We start from the raw sequence: 21,748 nt of genomic DNA, 5'->3' as shown, positions 1-21,748 counted from the left end.
GGAACGCTCATTAATATGTTAGACAAATACAGCAGTCAGGCAGACAGCTGAGAGGCTGACACCTGCTTTCACAGAATCGGTCCTGTAAAAAAATGAAAAAGCTTTTAACATTTACTCAGACATAATGACATAATGTCTGACAGTGAAGAAAGTCCCACAGACTTGATCAGTCACAAAGTGCAGCTGAAAACCTGTAACTGCTCAAATCAGATTATACTGTGAAAACACAAATATTATATGAATATAATCATTAAAGAAGAATACAGCACAGACTGCTGATTTTATTCTTCTCCTATGATGCTGTTTGATATATTATTCCGTCTGATTCCATTTTAGTCACAGTAATGGGTTTTAGCCCTGCTCATGACTCAGAGAAAGTGAAATGTCTAATAGATTGTGCTGAACTAAACAAATGAGATACGGGTAATGACAGTTTTGTAATTCTTACAACATAATGGTGGGAGCAAGTGAGTCACATGGTCAATCCACCCAGCACTGGTTCAAACATACACTATATGGTGCCCAGATGATGTGTACAATAACTTTTGTCAACCTCTGAATTTTCCTCCTGCAATACGGCTGAGATTTTTTGGGTTAAGCAGCAATGAATGGAGGGGTAAACTAAAACTAAAATTAGGACCTCTTTTAAGAACCGCCTTTTTTTGTAAAGATATAAATAACCAAAGATCCAATCATATCCAAACATAATCTAACCTTCATAACAGGATGCCATGTTGTTCAATCCAAATGTAAAAATAATGTAGTATTTTACCAAATTAAAAAAGATAATTTAAAACAAAACTATGAAATGTTGCTATTAATCTATATTTAATAGCAAGTCTTACTTAATGGCATTGTTGTCTAGCTGTCTTTTTTTTCTCTTTTTTCTCTCTCTAGACACCACTAAACCTTTAATTGGCTTTGGTTGTTTTTATTGTTTCCATCTACTACTGCTTGAAACCAACACGAGTCACTTCGCAACTTGCTTATTACTCTCACACAGGCAAGTGCACAGTGGACATTGGCATTTAAAAACTACACATTTGAATTTGACCTGTTTATCTGTCAGTGCTGCCATGACAGAAACCAACTTTGAGAAAAATGTATTTAATAACTTTGACTTTTTTTTTTATCAGAGAGAAATCAAGATGATTTGGCTTCGCTTCTGGGGGAACTGCTTTGTTGTCCATCTTTATCATGTCTATGACTCACACACAGACTATACAAATCGAAAACATTTTGTTATCCAAAATAATCAACATGGTGTGAGTCAGCTGTTTGTTCACTGCACTGTAGCAACAAATCAACAAAGGAACCTCTTGCCCTCTCAGGCTGCAGTAAACATAATCTATCATGTGAGCTGTCATGCCAACCTATAATGTGACTTGGTTGTTTTTGTGCTGCAGTGGGACAGTAAACCCATAATACTCCCATCTTAAAACACAACAAGTGGAATTTGTCTGCTGTTTTAAAACTACCAAACAGATGTAACAGATCCTCCTCTCCATCAACGTGCAGCCAGAGCAGAGCCTCTCATCAGAGGTCTGACAGCGTGGGTAAAGGTGGGACAGCAGTAGGTGTTGTAATGGATAACAAAACACAGAAAGCACACTGCTGAGCTTGAATCCAATGAAAAAATAACTTTCATATCCACTTCTCACTTTGAAATATCCTCCCCTCCCACTTCTGTTCCTCTTCTCTGTACCCTGTCTTCCTTAAGTCTTGGCTTTGACCTTTTATGCCTTAGAATTTCTTATCTTAACCTTTATTCCTCCTCTTTTTTCTCCACCAACTTCAACCTTTCCTTTTTTCGTTTAATTTCCCTGTTCTGCAGTATGACCCAGGTTTGCAGTCATTTTTATTTCATCTCTTCATTTCCCAAGACCTTTCTACCCTTGTCTGATATGATTAAAAGAAATGATGGCGTCTTTGTAGTTATGACCAGGGATTTATGGGTAATGAATAACAAATCACTTATCTTGTTGCTCAAAATTTGACCTGCCAAAATCATACAACTATAGAATATAAATAAATTATATATCTACTAATGGATGCAGTTTTATTTATAGATCATTGGGTGTCTGCCAACAGGCATGTTCCACATATGATGCATGTACATTGGCACAGAAACTAATATTTTAGACTGAATGTTATACTGTTAAGGTGAGTTCAGACAGACACAAGGCAACATTAGATGAAGATTGATTGCATAAACTAATGGAACGATTCAGGTGGAAGTAGTCAGTGCAATTATGTTCCAGATGGCATAAAATAAGACAGGGCAACAAATCTAATTGATTAGATTAATTAAAAAGTGCACTTTTGCACACACTGATCTGTGCTCTTGGTTTAGGTTTGGTCACAAGGTATCAGAGCCAGATCAGTCGACTCAACACGTTGAAGGCTTGTTAGGTTCTCTCCTACCTCCTTGGTAGCTAATGCGAGTGAGCTACCTGCAGATATCCGGCCTTATAAAAAGCCAAAAAATAATCAAGATTTTAATCTTTGGTGAGATCACCCACCCCTGGCATTAGCCCAGGAGGAGATTCATACAAGTTAAAAAGGTCTGAGACAAGGAAACTGGAAGGAAATAACAGATACTGTTTATGACGTCTGCATGATCTGTGAAGCTTATTACAGCTAATGTCTGAACAGTTGAAATGTGCTTGTTGCTTAATTTGATATGCCATGAAATGACTTGACAGCTTGGGAATAAGCAAATAGTAAATGCTGTGGTCAGTTAAAAGATTTTCTATCCATGTGAGCTTCGTACAGTGCAGCAGACAGATCTCAGGGCCACAAGTTATGTTTGATTTAATATCACCTCAGATGTTTTTTCACCTTCATTTTCCATCCTCTTCAATTAGTTTTGAGTGAAGTTCTACATCACAAGGCAGCAGCAGAAATGCGGCTTTTCATGTTTCAGATTATGCAAATGAATACTAGAATACTTTGACCATCATATGATTATTCTTTCATGTGCAACCTTTTCTTCCATTTCAATATCCCTGTTCCTTGCTTTGGCATTTTCCTCTGTTCCTCTCCCTTCTTTGCAACCACTGCATGTCATTTCATGCATCCTATCACTTTACCTGTTTCCTCAACTATCAGACTCAGTGTTTATTCCATAATTTCTGGAAAGTTACCCTTTATCTCATCCACTTCATCAAGATGTACCCCTCTCCTCTCCTCGCTTTGTTAAGGTCTGGTAGCCACGATAAAGGACCATATCACCAAGCCGACAGCAATGGCTCAGGGGCGAGTCGCTCACCTGATTGAGTGGAAAGGTTTGGGCGGTGGCGGTGATGCCGGGGGACGTGGAGGCGGCTGGGCATGTGGAAAAGGAGGAGGAGGCTGGGGGGCTGGGCTGCAGGAAGATGAACAATTCTACTCTCAAATGACGGACGAAATCAAGGAGGCTCGCTTCGCTGCAGGTGAGACACACCGACGTGTTTAAATCAAGAGAAACAAGATGTGGTCAGTGGAGATGAAGTGATGCTCCAATCCCTCTGGGCAGCGTTTTCATTCGATTAGCTTTGTGCAGAGGGAGCTTCAACAAAAATCTATATCCCCTAAGATGTCCCATCAATGGGGACTCAAATCCAGTGCACTTATTCAATTTCCGGTTGTTTGTGATGGTGGTTCACATGGTGACAAACAGCATGTGCCGACTTCCAAGAAAAGCCCCATAAAATGTGATTTTCTGGGCCTTTTGTTTCACAGGAGTGGCGGAGCAGTTTGCCCTGGCTGAGGCGGCCATGCATGTGTGGTCACTGAACGACAACATAGATGAGCCCTCCACCAGCTTACAAGGTCAGTCATGGAAAAGGATAGCATGTGTGTCAATGGAGTGTTATTTAAATGGGTTTACAGCTACTTTTTTGAAAACACACTTTGAAATAGACGTTCATGGTCTCCAAACTGTTGACCTAGGGGATACCATGACGTTTTACCAGGTTCAAATATCCACAACCACATAATAACCATATTCGAGTTTTGGATGTAATGCTAATTTACTCTAAGTTACTCTGCTATAAATATAAACTTGTTTGTATTAAAGGCTACTCTTTCAAGGTTAGGTTAGGTAGAGTTAGGTTAACTTAGGCTGGGTTGGGTTTGGTGAGGTGAGGCAAGGTGAGCTATGTTAGGTAAGGCTAAGTTAGGTTAGTTCGGGTTAGGTGAGGTTAATTTAGATCAAGTTCGGTTTGATTTGATTAGGTTAGGTCAGGCTAGGTAAGGCTATGTAAGGCTAGGTTAGGTTAGTTTAGGTAAGGTTAGGTTAGGTTAGGTTAGGTTAGGTTAGGTTAGGTTAGGTTAGGTTAGGTTAGGTTAGGTGAATTTAGGTTAGGACTGCACTTTGTTTTGACTCAACAGAAAAAACTCTGCCTATCATACAACCATCAAACCAAATGTCTGTTATTATAACGATAATGATTATAATTGTGATTATGATGATTATGATGATTGAGCTATGAATATGATTATACTTATCATCCTTCCCCAGCAACACCGAGCCACTTCTTGTCCCAGTTCCTGCTGGACGGAGGCAGCATTGGCATTCCCCAGCACCTATACAGCATCCACACCCCCGGTTACGGCAACAGCATGGCAGCCAACCTGGTCCCAGTGCCACAGGTCGACCCAATCTCCCCGACATCAGCCACTCAGAGGGACAAAGATCCCCCCCCTTTTGCGGACAGAAGCACTGTGACCGCAGTAGCTGGTGTCCGACACGTAGACAGCAGTTCGCTATCCGAGGACGATGTCTTTTATAACTAGCAGGAAAACAAACAGGCAACCTCGCTGGCAAACTCTGAAATGATCCTCACTGAGAGATCTCACCACCACAGTGACGGACAATGAAAGTAACTAAAGACATCTGTAAGATATATGCAGAGAAAATGAAAGAATTTCTCTCATCTCTGTGAATGTGTACAGTTCTAATGTAACATTTGAATTTTCTATTCATTGTACATATCATATGTTGGACTGAACAGTGAAGAGTCAAACAGTACTGGTGTAAATATGTAAAATATTGTTATAAATTAGAAATTTGAATACACGTTCTGTATCACGCTGTCCAGTTCTGTTTCTATCCCTTTTTTCTATCACATTGAGGAGTTCTACTTGAATATGGGAAAAAGGTATGAAGCCCTCAGTAAATAAGTCAGTGAGAAGGAAATGTGACAAATTGGACGCAGGAACCTCCTGACAGGCTGCAGGTTATTCAAGTGTTGCGTCTTTACAAGCTTATGGTTTTAGAGAAATAAATGCAAAAATGATTTGTCAAAATCAATACAATGTCCAAGGAGTCTGATAAGAAGCTAAAACATTTTTCCTTTTTATTCAATTTGATATATTAATAATTTCCTTAAAATGTGCAGGTGAAACTAAAGTCATATTATAAACTAAAATACCACTGAAATAATTCCTTAGACGTTAATTGAAGTTTATTAAAACTTATTTGAAAGTCTGTGCTAGTGACATTGCAGTTTAGAGATACCAACAACTTTCTTAATTAATTATTATTAATTTTGGATTCATTTTTAATTAATTGATAGACGTGATGTGTCAATCTATGAAATTAAAAAACAAATTAACGTCTCCACAGGACAAACAACCCACAAACAAACAAAACTTGGATAATCATCAAATCATAAACATTTATATTTCATACCTGGGCAAACATTGTTTAAGATCATAGACTGTATATGAAAATGGACAACATAGTTCCACAAAGGTGAAGCCAGTGTCTGTATCTCCCCCTGTTGGCTGGCTACAGTATAGGCCATAAATTCTGCCTCCTCTTTTACATTACATTACATTACATTTTATTTAGCTGACGCTTTTATCCAAAGCGACTTACAATAAGTGCATTCAACCCCGAAGGTACAGACCCAAGACAACAGAAATCAAGAAAGTATATAATTTAGTGGATAGGACATAAACAAAAGTCAAAGTGCACGTCAAAAAAATATTCTCCAAGATGGTTTCTCTCATTCTAGGTAGTTCTTCTTATACAGATATTTTATTACTAATACACTTTGTTTTTAACTATTTATTTGATGCTATGACAATTGGGTGAAACGTCACGATGGACAGGTGGGACTGAAAAGCGATTGTTTGAGCACGTGTATTGGTGGGACCTTGAAAATGTGGCTCCACATTATCAAGGTCTCTGCCGTTAGCAGATTAATTTAACAAGAATAATCATCTATTTTGATTTATGAGGTTTATTATGATTCATCAGTAACAATGATTTGGACTGCAATCAAGGTTTGATTACGCTGCACAGAAAACGTGTTACCGAGGTAACGTTGGCCACATTCCTATTGTGGCTGTGGGAATTCAGTTAGCATTTTTACATTGTATCGATTTCAAACTTACAGTATGTTTTAGAGCAGAGGTTACAAAACTGCGATGCCTTCTTGAAGGGAGAGGAGTTGAAGGGGTTGAGATGCAACAGAGAGATATGCAGGACTTATTTAGGGTGAGGTGAGAGGTGAGAGCTGCGTGCCTTCATGAAACCAAAGTTTTACCTTCTGATTTTCCAACACAGTCAGCAGCTGAAGCAGCATGAGTCCAAATGAATCACAGCTCTTGGAAGCTATTACAGTACATCCCATTGCTATAACTGAGTCATAACTTTAGTCAAATGTAAATATGCAGATAGATCCTTAGACTCACTGTGACTAATCAATAATATGATTCACTGTAATTTCCATCATAAAAATATATTGATAAACTGGCTTAGAAATTTCTACATGACTGTATTGATGCATACATTGTGAACAGGAAGTACTTCTGGCTTTATATACTTTTAAATAGTACGTTTTCAGTGATGAATATAAAATAGGGCTCAAGATATAAGACAAAGATACCTAGTTACCTCTGACTAAAATCTTTCTACATTCCCAAAATACAATTGGCCGAAAAGTCTCACAAAAGTGCACGGTGTAAATGACGTCGTTTCGAGTCTAATACGAATGTGGAGACTTCTGGACTATAAGATGACAACAGTCCCGCAGTATGGAGGCATGTTATGTATTTGTTCTTTTGTTTTATTAAGTTTGAAAAATGTGAACTCTCCCTTTAATCAGTTTTAAAGTGCTCTCCCTTAATACGCTTGTGTGAGGCGTCTCAGAAACCGTCCCCAAATATGAGAACAGTTGTAGCAAAACATTAGCATGATTATGTCACAAACAAGACAGAGAATAACAGTAGTTAGAAATCCCATCAATATAATAGTATTACATGTGTAAAGTCTAAAATGTTGCATGATCAATATCTTTATTCGATCATAATGAATGGAAGTGTTGGGGCGAGATGTCCACTCAAAACCAATCAGCAGGGTTTTGATGTGTTAATTGATTAGTTATTGGCTTTTTGTTTTCATCTCCCCTGGATCCTATTCTGGATAGAAACACTTTTGATACAGTTGTGTCACAAAGTGCAGTTCACTGATGAGGCACGTTTACTATCTCGTCAATGGACACCATGTTTCAACTTTCAATAAAAGCCAAGACAATAAGCTCAGGTATTACATTTTATGTGGATATGTTGTAATGCCAGGAGACTGATGACATCATGTCATTATAAGAGACGGTCTTGGATCGATTCATGGAGGCTTCAAAAGATCAAGGATTCACTCAGTTCCTATGTGTGAAAGCTTAGATTTCTTTGGCCAAGTCCTCCAATATCTTCTTCATCTAGAGGATGATTTGGGAGAAACAAATGGAGGGAGGGAGAGATATTATTAATTCAAAATTTGCCATGTTGCTTCCTACACTTGTCTATAATGTTAAAAACAATCTGCACAATATTAACCAATCCATACATGGATATAGTCGTGTTTATATGGATAAGACCAATGACAACTGAGGAAGGTTACAAAATCAGGCTGCATCATTAAAACCAATAAAGATTATTAAAACGCTGGTGAGTGCAAATACACACACACATTATTGATTGATACCTGTGTCCATGTTAGTAACCCAACCAAACGTCCTCTCTCTGCGACAAACAAGGTCTGGTCTCCAACGACACTCAGTATTCTGTGGGCCTGCAATAACACGAGACATTTTCAAGTGTCTGACATACTAAATTTTACAATTTAGGTGACAATGCTGATTTGCTGTCTTTCTGGAAGTTAGATGAGAAAACGTATACCAATTATTTTTGCCACTTGGACGCACCAATTACTGCCAATCAGTAGTAAATCCTAAAATGACCAATGGGCATGCATTCATGGGAGGGGGATGTGACCAAAATCGCTGTCCTCGCAAGAAAAATATTTTTTTTATTCTGATAAACAATAGATAATTTATGTTGATACAGATTAATAAAATGTGGGGCTTCAGGTTTTAAATAATTATTTTAACCATTTAGCTCCAGTCCGACAAGCTCACCACTGCCCTCAAGGTGAATCACAGATAGTTTGAGTACAACAGCATTAATAGGTACACAGGTTCTCTGTGGACAGGATCTGACAGAACTGACAATTCTTTTCCTGTTAATTTTTTTTTTTTTTACATTTGTATGTTTATGTGTGAATTAAGCAAAGAGAGGACAGATCCAGGCTAGCTGTTTCCACCAACTTCAAGTCGTTATGCTAAGCTAGGCTAACTAGCTGACCGGTATCACGCTTCTAATATAAGTCTATGGAAGGAAGGGAAAGATTATTTAACTTAAATTTAAAGTATTCCTTAGTATTTGTCACAACTGCGTTACATTAGGTTCTCCTACCTCCTGAACAGTGTTGTGAGGTGATAACAGGACAGAGGTTGGATGAATACAACAGACCTCATCCAGATGTTTCTCCAGAGTCTGAAGAACATTACACAAACATATTCATTCTTAAACATTTCCATCAGATGTGTGGTGTTTTCAGTATCACTTAATAAATGATGAATCACAGTTAATACTGACTGCACACTTTATTGACTGTATACGTGGGTGTTGCTACACTCTCATAAATCCTTTTACTGTTTTTGTTTTTTTTCTTCTGCAGTAAAAATGACAACAGCGTGTGCTTTCATGAGATTAGCATTTACATCAGGCAACCGCTGTCTGAACATGCTGCTCCCGTCCTCTTTTGTGGAACTGTTTCACATTCAGTCAGTGTCAAACTGGCTGTAAAGACGTGGCCTGCCTTTTAAACCGTGTCACACGGTTTAATCCTGCGCCTCCATTTGAATTCTTGGCTACACAATCGGAACTCAGTCCAGGCCTTTACCTCAGTCTTGGGGCGACGCAGGAAAATCAGCAGCTCTGATCGAAGCACGAAGCCCAATAAAATCTGTGACTCTTCAACAGGAGAAAAGAAAGGAAAATCAATTTTATTTGCCAATGTCTATAGCTTGAGTGTGCGCAGGTCTGTAGTGGGCTGTTTTTTTTCTGTCACAAACTAAACTTGTCTGTTTGATTGCTGCTGAAAGGCTTAGCTGGTTGATTTTCTATTTCTCCCTTGTCAGTTACAATTTTTCCAAATAATCTCTCAGAGTTTCTCTATCTTCTCTTCAGTGGCTCAATATTCTGGTCACAACTATCTGTGACCAGAACCAATCATGATTTGACAGGATCTTTTTCGAGATCCTGTTGATTTTTTGCTTGATTTGTTAATACTCTCAATATATTCTATTTTTCATTATAAGATTTGGACAAAATGTGTCTCATTAGCTTAAAGACTCAGGTTCAATACTTGTCTGCGCACCGTGAGACTCAACCACAGGGATTTGAGTTTCACTGCTGGTTTTGACAGCATGTTGAATCTCGGCTGAACCAGCTGCTCTCTGAAGCTGCACCGATTTCACTCCCAGAAAATGTCCAAGAGTGGTGGACGGAAGCCTGCGAGAGACAAGAGAGATGTTACACCTGGAATAAAAGCAGCTCAGGTTGAATGAAATGAGAAAATGTAACAAGTAAATTAAACATTAAAAAGATTTTTTCAATGTTTGGGTTAAAAGAATTCAAGAATGAATGCTTTAATTTGATGATGGCTACAAAAGACGTGGTCTACTCTAAGCTGTATGTATCTACCAGTATGTAAAAACATTCTATATGTGTGTTTGTATTTGTGTCTGTATTTGAAAAAATCTCTGTTGAATAATTAAATGTTTAGCCCTAAGGTTACTGTCGTGTGATGACAGCTGGAAGCTCCGACAGCGCAGTTCCTGCTGTCATCATAGACACAGAGCAGAGCTTTAAACCAGCTTTGAAAGGTTTTCTCATTCCCATAACGTTTTCAAATAGTTTGAGGTTTCCATCAGTCAAATGTGTGATCCATGGGGTGTCTGGGTTTGAGCAGCATTTGAAGTCACCTCAGCTTGAACGCTGTTGACAACGAGCCGTTAGTAATGATGTCTTGGTTTCTATCTCAGCGTGTTGTTATTAGTGGCTGTCAATCAGGCAGGTGACCGACAGATAAAAGAAAAAAAGCTCAATGGTGCAGCTAACTGCTTTCACCGAGGCAGTATGGGGGCACACGTTCATCCCAGGGGATTGCTTTGATATTTACATCCTGACTACATTGCTCTACAAATCTCTACATTAAAAAAAAAATGTCATATCAGTCATAGTAAGGATTCTTATTTGTCCTTTTACATTTCACACTTTCATGTCGCAGTGGTGGGATGTAACAAAGTACATTCAAATTTTTCATGGAACTGTGATTTACCTAAGTATAAATGTCCAGGTACTTCTCACTTTTACTTCACTACATACTGTACATCAGCAAATATCTGTACTTTCTACTTCAACACATTTGTATAATGCAAACCAAGACTGAGCCATGATGATGTAGGGGACTGCTGTTTCATTATAGGCTACGCTCAGCAAGTACACATATTTTAAGCACTTATATCATAAGTGAGTTTTCTGGCAGGTGTAGTGTCTGGGAAAATGACATTACTCAGAGAGCTTGAATCACTAGAGATGCTTTCGTTGAACAGTAGTTGTCAGTTGCCACGTAAGTCTCTTTAAATGTTATTTTTGTGTGTGCACTCATTTGTAGGAAAGGTTTTCCTCTTTGGGTGTACAAATTGAAAGTAATAGATGAGTGGGTGGTTTATGGGTTTCTTCATTATTAACAGTGACTCATCCATTACTTGGTCGGCTCCTGAGATTTTCTTGCCATTTAAAAAAAATCACAAATAACACATTTCAGCCTCACAGGTTCAAGTCTACTTAATCCAAGTCTATAGCTGAGTTATATGTTTGGCAATTACAGGTGGCTGTGAGGAAGGCAAACAATTGTAGCATGAACGACTATTTCTACACAATTACCACTAGCGAGGTAAACAATGAAAACTTTGTTCTGTATTTAGTGCTATGAGAAATGAAATCTTATCTAAATCTGAATGGCTGTTGCTCAGACTCTGTTCTTGAGCGCCATTTTTGTTTTTAATTAACAGCTAAATTGAACAGCTTTAAAAAGCATGGGTTATCGTTAGCTTGATAACACGCTAATGTTTGGACCTGTCATATTTAGCAGCTTGGCACATTGGCATCTGGTCAAAATTTTGCAAGTTAGCATGCTATGTCATCAATGATCTGAAAACACCTTAGGCTAACAGGGATTCAGTCATTAGTTTGTGAGGTATTGGTTCGTGAACTGAAGAGTTGGACAACATGAAATTTGGAGTAACAATAGAATTATTGTTCCTAGTTTTTGTTGTTTCCCGGGTAGCAATACGAGTGTGTTCCCCTAGAGTTAATATTAATGAAGACAACTTAGTCGTAAATTTTCTCATGTCCTATAGAAAACCAAAATCTGTTGTATGAGAATTTTCATGCTCTGACCAAAAAAGAAATGTGATGGTGTTTATGTTTTTATAAGTGGTCCACCGATCAAATAAGGACTCAAAAACTCACCTGCAGCAGCTAAAATGGATTAAATGGAGGCCATCGCCGAGACTGAGCCATGATGATGTAGTGGAGCGTTTCATTAGGTTACAGGCTACTGGGCAAGTAAACTACTTTTACTTTTAACACTATCAAGTACACAAAACTCAAAATGTGTTGGTTGAGAATGTTCATGCCGTAACAAAAAAGTAATCTTTGAGGTCCTACACTCAAAATATGCTAAAGACTAATCATCATGTACTTAACCCTGACACTTTTTAATCTTACAGAGGGCATGCTTTCTTCAGAGAGGGCAGGTGTGGAAGCCTCTTGCTGATAGAGAGGGCGTCGTAGAAGGATGGGCGGTGTCCCGAGCGAGCCAGGGCATTGGCCAGGAGAGTGGCGAGGAGAACGGGCACGGCATGGCTACACTGGCCGGTAAGCTCGATCGCCAGGAGAGCTGGGGACAAGGTGTGTGTCACAGCCCCAGAAAGAGCTGCTGCACCTTTAATTCAGAAAAAAAAAACATTTTTGAAAACAATAGCTTATACTCAAGATATGTGTATCAGTCTACTTTATCCAATTTGTTCAATAAACCCAATTAACATCCAGATCTGAATAGTTGCATATTTTTCATAAAATAATCAAATTAATAAGAATTGTTATATGATATATTCTTTTTAGATTTTGTGTGAAACAAGAAAGAAGAATTAAGGATCATGTAAGAGGACTACAAACGGTGAATGTAAAGGCAGGACTACATGTCAGACCACTAGTCAAATCTAAAATTGTATATTGTTTATTTACCAGCCAGTGCGTAGCCCCCAGGATTAATGGAAACCTGCTGTTGGTCTGAAGTCCCTCCAAAGGAAAACATATATGCTACTCCTTCTCCATGCAAACGGCCCAAAGCTGCCCCTAGGAAAAAGAAAACACATCACAAGAGTTTCTCTCTGTTTATATTCCAGGAATCCCTGACAGAGTTGTCACATTGTGTTGAGAGGAGGCTCTGAGGCAAATCCCTCACACTTAAATGTTTGTAATTTTGAAAGTGAAGCTTGTCACTTCCCTTTCCCCCCCACTCACCATAGACAAAGACTGGCATGAAGTATCCAGCTGGAACAGGCAGAGTGCAGGCGAGGACCAACATCCACATCTCGGAAGAAACAACAACACAAACTGTCAAGACCCTGTCAAACAGCCACAGCAGCTCTGTGAGCATGAGTCACTGTCAGTCTGTGAGCAGGGAAATCTCAGCGCTCTCAGATCAGTTTTTCACTAATAGATGTTAAATCAGGTCAACTCCTACCCCACCTTATATGCAATACAAAGACTGGTATAAAAACATGTTTGCATTGCAATAATGTCCACATGGGGGTTATCTTGTTGACAGACATAGGTTTTGTGTTATCATTGTGTGCACCTTCATGAGCAGAAAGAAAGCCAAAGACAGGCAGACAGGACTCCCTGATGAGCTCCACTCCGACAAAGGCTCAGGCTGCAGCAGCACAGAGGCATTCTGGTGCTGAGAGCTCCACTGCCTGCTGTCCAGTAAGGAGGTGAGGAGCTGATTCATGGTATACTGGGAAAGAAATGTCATTCACATTACTTTCTGAAATGCAATGGATGCTGTTGTGAAACAAAAGATCAATCTGGCCCTGCAATTAAAAACAAATTTAAATCTTTTTTAGGCTTTGTCAATGAATCTCATGAAAATACAAAACAACCTAAAAGTCTGTCTGACTTTCCAACTTTCCTCCAGCATTAAATCTTAAAAAAGGTTTCAAACATATAAAGTTTAATTTGTATACAAGAATGAAGAGTCTTTAGTCAGACCTGGCTTTCTATTGGTAGGAGAATTTAACAAGGTCATTTTACAAATCAGAAATCAAGTATCAAACTGAACCACAGGACATTTGTGCAGCAGGAGCAGAGCAAATGTACATGTGTTAAGGGGCTATTTGAGAGACACGTCAGGGTTATGAGGTCAAGCTTTAGAAGATCTGAACGTGAAATGAAGAAATGAGACTCTCAAAATTAAAGTCATGCTCTTGCATTAAAACAAACTCCATAATGCAGCATCAGAAGAAGAAGAGGGTGACTGGGTCAAGATGTGACATTCACAAGTGTTGGAGGTACCGACGTACAGGATTTTTTTTCTCTTGAGCTGTGCATCGTATTCACATGACTTCATGTCAAGTAGAGTGACGTAGGCAAAGGGTTGAAACACTGAGTCCAAATCAGTCTACACATCCTCATCGAGGATATGTGGAAAGAAAAGTCATCATGCCGACAGCAACAAGATAGAGCTGATTCCATGATGCACGATTCAACCTCATTGAAATTCACATCCCAGAGTTCAACACTCTCTGCAATCAGCTCGATATCACAACCATCATCTAACAGGAGCATCACTTTCTCAAAGAATATTAGGTGTCAGTGTCCAACCATCATTTGGAAATATTCCAATTGTGATGTTGAAGACGCTGGTACTGCGAAACCATAAATCTGACAAGCTGTAGTATGGCATCATGCTATGGCACAAGAAAGGCCATTTGAAATCTGAGCGCCGAATGCATATACATATTTTTTGTGAAAGTACAGATTTAGGTCAGAGTTAACTAATCAACTAGCAATGAAGTGTCCACCTAGAACGAATAGACGGAGAGAACTGATTCCGACCTTAGATGCCATGAATTGTCCGGCAGAGTACGGAAACGTCACCGATGCCAGGAGGAAGACCACCACGCCTGAGTATAGACCCTTCCTTTAGAGAGAGAGTCACAAATAGTCACAATTGTTACTGAGTCATGCTCGTTTTCAATTATTTAAAAAAAATGTATCTAGTATATGCTTTCACGGGACCTGGGCCCAGATTAATTCACTTGACCATAAGAAACTGTTGGATATCTCTAAAATATTGTAAGGTCTTTACCTAACTGTGTGAAGCGTCTGGAGAAAAAGTGTGTTGTGATATTGCACTATACAAATTACATTTGATTGAATTGAATTGAATTGTTGTTGTGAATAGTAGGAACACTGTGAACTGGGCACAGATTCATGAACCGTGCACATGTGAAGGTCATCGAGGAGGGGGTCAGTCTTATACAGCCACGTTATAATATATAAACAATATAGGTCATACCTATCGTGAAAATGTCTTTAACCACAATTTATAAATATATATTAATATAATGTCAATATAGCTTGAAATGTCCAAAATTATTTTATTTTCTGCAGGTGCAATATAATGGAACACGTTATATTTTTGCAGCACTGACCCATAAATCTGTGAATTGATACTCCAGACAAAACCTTGCAGCATGGTGACTCATCACAATACAGCTTTCACATTGTAAAGGATTGAGCTCTCACTCTGTCGTCAGCATCTTGACGAATGCCGTGTTTGTTTTGGTAAATTGCAGCATCCACCGATGGCAGAAGAGGTAGCAGCAGCTCACAGCTCCACACAGCAGCCTGTTTTCAGAGAGAGAGAGAGAGAGAGACAGCTGAATCCACGTGGAGAGACCAGAGGCTTATTTTAACCCTGGGAGCAATAATCTATCAAAAGTTTTTCAACGGGAGGACGAGGAATGGAAATGATCGAAAAAATGAAAGAAAAAAAAAACTAAATGCCAACTAGAAAGGAAGGAAAACATAAAAGAACCGGTCAAATGATTTTTATTGTTAATGATATGAGCATGACCACCAAATGTCAGCTCTGATTTGTAAGATGGGAAAGACAGACGTCATTTAAATGCACTTACCCTAACAAAGCAAACAGCAGAATCTCCAGCGGGTAGAACGGTAAAGCAGTGGGGAAATTAGTTTTGAACAGCGCCTGAAGAGTCTCTGTGGAGACAGAATAAATTGGGGTTATCGCTCTTCTCTCTCCTGCAGCTTTTCAAAATCCAATCTCCCCTTACTTTATTGTATTATAATGAAATATACAATCTGTCATCCTAAATGATTCTGCAAATGCTGTTCCTGGTTACTGTTATGAGAGGTGATAATATAGCTGTCAACATTATCAACAAGCTAAAATGACAGTCTAGCTTGTGTTGGGACTCTCCAGGAAAATGCTCAAACCAAACTCAATTTAGAAATATAGCATTTTAATTTGACAATTTTTTTTGGGCAAGCATACGTTCAGAAAAATATGAAATACAAGATATTTTACTAATTGTTAGGGCTGTCTGTCAATTTCAGCAAAAGCACTACATTGTCCTAAAGTACGTGGACAGCGGAACATTACAGCCTCATGACTAACCAATCCAAATCTTCAGCGAGGGCAATCAAACAGGGGATGCTACCCTAAACATACATAAATATAATCTCAGCTTTTGGATCATGTTATTGGCTTTGTGGTCACTTTTCCTCAGACTATTGTAGCAGTGATTCTAAATTGAACCTTATCCTTGACAACTGTGAGTTGGCGAGTGGTGATCAGGGCTTCCTTTACCTCCATCTCCACTCCACACCGTGAAGAGGCGGGAGGTCAACGCCCCACACGCAGCTGAGAAGAAACACGGGACGTAATGCCTCAGGGCAAAGTGAGAACACATGACCTCCACGCTGAACAACACACCTCCAAGAGCAGAGGTGAGGGAGAGACAAAGGTACAACAGAACAATTATGAGAAGAGGGTGTTTATGTCGCCTTAGACAAAACAACAGCAGGCATTGTCAAGTTTAAAGACTAGAGAACAGTTTTTCTGCCTTTATATGTATGAAAGAAAAAGTCCTCTGAAAATCCAATATTAAAAAATGTGTATAATGCAGGTGTTAATAGACAGATTCATATTTTATAGACATTATCACATATGAATAGGACATGTGAATTCATTTTTCAGGCTGAGTACAAATGGAGTTTGAACCTGAGGTGCTAAACACCAAGCAAGGTTGCACAAAGGAAATCACCTGTGGTGTGCGAAATCAAAGATGGGAGAGGTGAGAGAAAAGGATGAAGGGGGAGCAGCGATGTAGGACGAGAGTTAAAATGGACGAGTAAATATGTGACGCTTAAGAAAAGGAAATCAAAGGTGGATGCATTAACCAGACACATTTGATACTCAATGCTGAACCGTCTCACCACTGATGGGAGCTCCAAAGCAGCTGGCTACGCCGACCGCAGCAGCTACAACCAACATTTCTCCAGCTCCTTTGTCCTACAAGACAAAGAGTCTATAATTTAAACATCTTTTGTGTGTTTGTTTTTACATATTACGGAAATACAATAACTTACAATCTGATTGTTTAAAACATTATTTCTAAAATATCTGTAACATTCCCAGTTTGTCCATTTCTGTTGAAGAATTGAACAGTCCCTTTCATTTTAGGGAGAGCAACATTTAGCTTGGAGTTATTTAATGTTATAATAAATAAAAACATAATCGAGTATATACTTTTGAAGAAAGCTTCTCTCTGCACTTTTTTTGCTTTTTCGCCACTTGAGGGCAGAACACCGCATCTCTCACATGATCCCCTTTTGTGACTGTGTCAGTGATCAGTTGCGAATTTAATTTAATGGGGCAACGTTTATATTTTGACAAATAAATCTTGGCAATATAGATAGTTATATATTCTCTCTCCTTTTAGTTTTGTTTTGGTTGGATTTGTTCATTTTTACCAGGGGTGATGTCCTGTGGTCCCGACAGTGATCGCTGGTGTAAATATTACTATCTCCAGTATCTCCAGATAATTAACTTTCGGGTTGATTGTTGGTTGTGTGGTTTTGGGGGATGACACCCCTGCAGAGAATTGAGCTGCGCAGCAAAAGCAGTATCTTGTTTTGCTGAATCCTGCCTGCCTGTCGGCCAAAGATGATAATTTCTTAATGGATGTTTTAACTGCCAATGACACAGGTATGATTTCTTTGTTAAGACGTAGTTAAAAACAATAAGAATGTTCAACAGCACATATGGATTTTATTTATCTCCTCACATAAGCAACTATCTCTCTCATGCTGGATAGTGGTATAGCAGAGAGGAAATGGCAATATGGACAGGTTGTTTAAGGGGGAAGCTTTTTTCCTTCATCCCCCTACAAACGATCTACTTCTTAAAGGAAATACCTGGCTAGCATTTAGCTATCTGTTAAAATCTCCACCAACTAACCCTGACTTTGTCAGTCTGCCATTTGATGCTACACACTCAGTGTACTGTGAGTTTACCACTGCTGCTGGAAAGGTGTTTATTTCTATATAGGTTTGTGACTATGAGTGAGCTTTAAGTTTTATTCAGAAGTAAAAGGGTGTAACTTTATAAAAAGCAAGTACTAAAGCCTTCAGTATAATTGAATTACTTGTGATTTTACCTTCTTGTTGTCTTGTATGAGAGTGCAGAGTTTGCTAAGGTAGGCTCCCATCATGGTGGAAAGATGCACAAGTGGACCCTGATGACAGGAGACACAAAAAAATTAATAAGTCATAATGAAGCTAACACACGATTTTTAAAGACAGCTACATATTTTGCATGGTAGACAGGTACACTGGGAAGTCTCTCACCACTTTGCCCAGGAAAACAGTGCTGCCTGCTGCCAGTACACAGTTTAGGCCCAGGAACTTGGCAAACATATTAGTGAGAGACAAGTAATGAGGCATTTCAATGCCAGCCAGCATGGTTCGTACCTCAGGTATCCCCGAGCCTATAGATAAATAAACAACAGGACAAGATTTTGGAAAAGCCCAAAGGTTCTAAAGAAATCAAAAACTTCAATTAATGCCATTCAAAGTTAATAAAGGGGAATACTTTTGGAATAATTCAACAGAGGTTAAAGGAGATAGAAAGACCTTCTGTGGGATGTAAAGGACAATCAGCATAAAACAAACAATAATAAAGCACAAGTGTGTTTTAGATTGGTAATGTTTACACCTTGTCATCAGGTTTGGTTTGACAATCTGGTCTCACAAATCAGACACATTTAAAATTCTCCTGAAATCTTTTGTCCTGACAGTGAGAGGGCAGTATTGCCAGTCTACAGGGGAGTGGCGAATACAGATACAAACAATAAACATGGACCCAAAGCTTACGGAGGTAAGACCTGGCCGGGGAAAGTCAGGGGAGGTCAGGGGAGGACAGGGGGTAGAAAGGGGGGAGACAGGGGAGACAGGGTGAGGGCCTGTGAGAGAAGTAGAACAATGTTCTCTAACATATCACAATCAGCCTGAGGTGAACTGATAATCGGAGAGTGACAAAGTCCAGACCTGCCAGAGGACTGAACACGTAACAGCCTCAGTCTGTATTTCTGGCCTTAACAATGCCATGTCACTCTGAAACCGCAATAACATTTCTTCATTACCTTCATCCGTCTATTAGCTTCATTATCTTTAAAACCTTTTAATCATAATCAAAATCATTAATCTTGTGTCATAAGCCTAGAAGCTCTGTGCTCACACTAATTTGAATCAGAAACTGTGTGTTGATTAATGGTCAAGACATGGAACGATTTGGCTGATAAGAGTTTAAAGTTCTGCCTTTGGGGGATATCAAGACAGACTTTTGTCCTGCAATATTGATTAATCTGAAAATTAAAGAATAGATTAAAATATAACTCTTTCTGAAATTAGGAAAAATCCATTTAAGTAGATCAAGCTGACAACAATATGGGAGTCCATGAAGACTTCTGAATTACAATCAATGTCTGTGGTGTAGCTGTAATTACAGTAAATGTTCCGACATACTGCAGCTTAAAGGAGCTTTCGCTGTAAGCAGACATAAACCTTCCTTGACATCATCAGCCCACTCTTGCAATCAGCTGGATCATCTGGAATGTATTAGCTGCTGTTTGCCTGGGACCTCTGTCCGCGCCTGATGATGATTTTCAATTATGAAGACCATCTTGTGATTGGATCAAACCAGCTGCAACGCCTGGTACTACGTTGCCATTCTGGCGCCATAAGGCCTTATCACTTGTCAACCCTTCACTGTAATACAGAAGCTCAGAACTCAGCTTTCATTTTCAGACAGACAAAACAAGAACAGGTATAAGCCTTGGCTCCATATTAAGATTGTGATACATATCTATTCAAATAAGTTTATGCAGAAAGAGAGTATACCTACTACTACATGCTATATCGGAGTGACTGTAAAACTAGAAAGAGAGAATTAACTATATGCCATATGTAAAACAGCATCATTGTCATATCATTGTGATTTCATGCTCGTTACATTAGGGCTGTCTTTTGTCCCAGTCCATCTTTTACCTCACTGTCAGTACCACACATTCAGCTTCGAAGATGGACAATAAAGTCCCCCTCTTCCTGGAATAACATTACACTTAAAATGCAGATAAAATCATTGCTGACTCTTCATACGCACATCCCTCTTTAAACAATTTTGACTTTTACTCAAGGCCTTTTACCTTGGATAGGAATGAAAGATGTGTGCAAAATTTAAGACCATGGTGGCAAGTACATTTTTTTTTATAAAATTCTTTAACGATTAACTATCATCCTATATTGTCCACACTGAATCCATTTCTCAAACATTCACATTGTCGTATGGAAAAATAATGTAAAGCCTGAGGCTGGTTAAAATGTCAACACTCAGTAAATCCAATGAATGAAAGCAGATTGGAGGTCTTTATGTATTGTGGAGTCACTCCGCTGTGAGTGATGACAACAGTGATGAAACAAAAGTTGATTTGAATTTTTGGGGAATGAACACTGAATTATGTATGACAGACCTGTGGAGAAGGGACAGATGTTGTGGGAGAATGATGACGCGACAGCACAGAGGCATGCTGGGTAAAGAGTCCAACAGAAGAACTGCAGCAGACTGTTGCCCTCTAGTTTCACATAAAGCCATTGGTGAGCTGCAAGGGAAGTGAGAGAGACATCAATTGTTTCTGCCGTTTGCTGTCTCTCTCTCTCTCTCTCTCTCTCTCTCTCTCTCTGTGTGTGTGTGTGTGTGTGTACCTCTCAGCAGTTTTGTTACACTCAGGTCCATGAGAAAGCTGAGGAAGGCCATCATGACTCCGAGAGCAGCGTAGCCATACCACTCAATCCCAAACATCGATCCCAAACAACACCTCAGACTCAGCAGCCATTCTGTGGACACAACATGCGCGTTACCCTTCCTGCATTGAAATTAAACACAGTATATCTAGATGTCTTTATACATAGGTGCCTTTTCTGGGTTTGAACTGATACTCAAATACAGAGTTTATAGGAAATGTCTGAATTTATTTAGAAAGCACACTATCACATACCTTATATATCTTAATATATATATATATATATATTATAAGTGTAATTATAAGCCAGCAGTGCCCTCTCATAGCATCCATTCCATATATACACTGATAATCCTCTTGAGGGTCACTGGGGTGGGGGGGTGCACAGCATATCGCAGGGCAAACATTCAGAGATGAACAACAATTCACATTCACATTCACATCTATATGGTCAACTATGAGTCTTAACCTAATTTATTTAACCTAACTGCAATTTATCAAATCTAAAAGATTAGTAGAAGTATTAGAGATAAAAATAAAATAATGTATAAAGTATAAAAATATCAAATCTGTATTGAGGCATTATCATATAAATAGCATTATGATCAGAATGTCTACAACCACATTGATCATGTTGTCCTTGAAGTCAACCATAATCTATGACTTCTCAGATTAAGGTCAAACTAAGATCAAATTCATGTATGTTATCACAAGCATAATGAAGTTACTCTAGGAGTTATTGATTTGACATTCAGCCTGACCTTTGATAATGGCACGGGGCCGTTGGTATGGTTTCCATGGATCAGAGAAGAGCGGACTCGTATAATGGGATGTCTCGTATTGATCTTCTCGCTCTTGGTTGTTGCTCTCGCCATCTCCTACGCCCCCAGGAGCCTCATCCAGACTTTCCATTCTGCCTTGAAGTGGTTGTGTTATTGTGAGGTTAACACAGG

General features: G+C 39.0%; 2 protein-coding genes across 3 annotated transcripts in view; one reads left to right on the top strand and one right to left on the bottom strand.

Annotated features, from left to right (window-relative positions):
* Positions 1-5,062, top strand: part of fam131c (family with sequence similarity 131 member C) — a 10,574-nt gene extending 5,512 nt beyond the window's left edge. For both annotated transcript variants that reach the window (XM_062392499.1, XM_062392498.1), the window contains 3 exons: positions 3,204-3,434; positions 3,724-3,813; positions 4,505-5,062. In XM_062392499.1, the coding sequence (XP_062248483.1) occupies positions 3,204-3,434; positions 3,724-3,813; positions 4,505-4,779 (596 nt within the window). In that variant the 3' untranslated portion in view covers positions 4,780-5,062. The remainder of the gene's footprint in view (positions 1-3,203; positions 3,435-3,723; positions 3,814-4,504) is intronic.
* Positions 5,063-7,040: 1,978 nt separating this feature from the next.
* clcnk (chloride channel K) lies at positions 7,041-21,736 on the bottom strand. The gene is made up of 19 exons (XM_062391153.1): positions 21,557-21,736; positions 20,758-20,889; positions 20,526-20,654; positions 18,346-18,485; positions 18,156-18,233; positions 16,933-17,008; positions 16,304-16,429; positions 15,609-15,693; positions 15,217-15,318; positions 14,524-14,608; positions 13,265-13,423; positions 12,928-12,997; positions 12,649-12,759; positions 12,130-12,346; positions 9,713-9,846; positions 9,236-9,306; positions 8,746-8,826; positions 7,976-8,062; positions 7,041-7,709 (listed from the first exon to the last, which is right to left on the bottom strand). Exons 1-19 carry the CDS (start codon positions 21,705-21,707, stop codon positions 7,671-7,673), a joined length of 2,073 nt encoding a protein of 690 aa, XP_062247137.1. The 5' UTR covers positions 21,708-21,736; the 3' UTR covers positions 7,041-7,670.
* Between the last annotated feature and the right edge of the window lie 12 nt (positions 21,737-21,748).

The sequence above is a fragment of the Platichthys flesus genome, chromosome 7 (assembly GCF_949316205.1).
Source record: "Platichthys flesus chromosome 7, fPlaFle2.1, whole genome shotgun sequence".
NCBI classification, from domain to species: domain Eukaryota; kingdom Metazoa; phylum Chordata; class Actinopteri; order Pleuronectiformes; family Pleuronectidae; genus Platichthys; species Platichthys flesus.
This window is presented reverse-complemented; position numbering and strand designations above follow the sequence as displayed.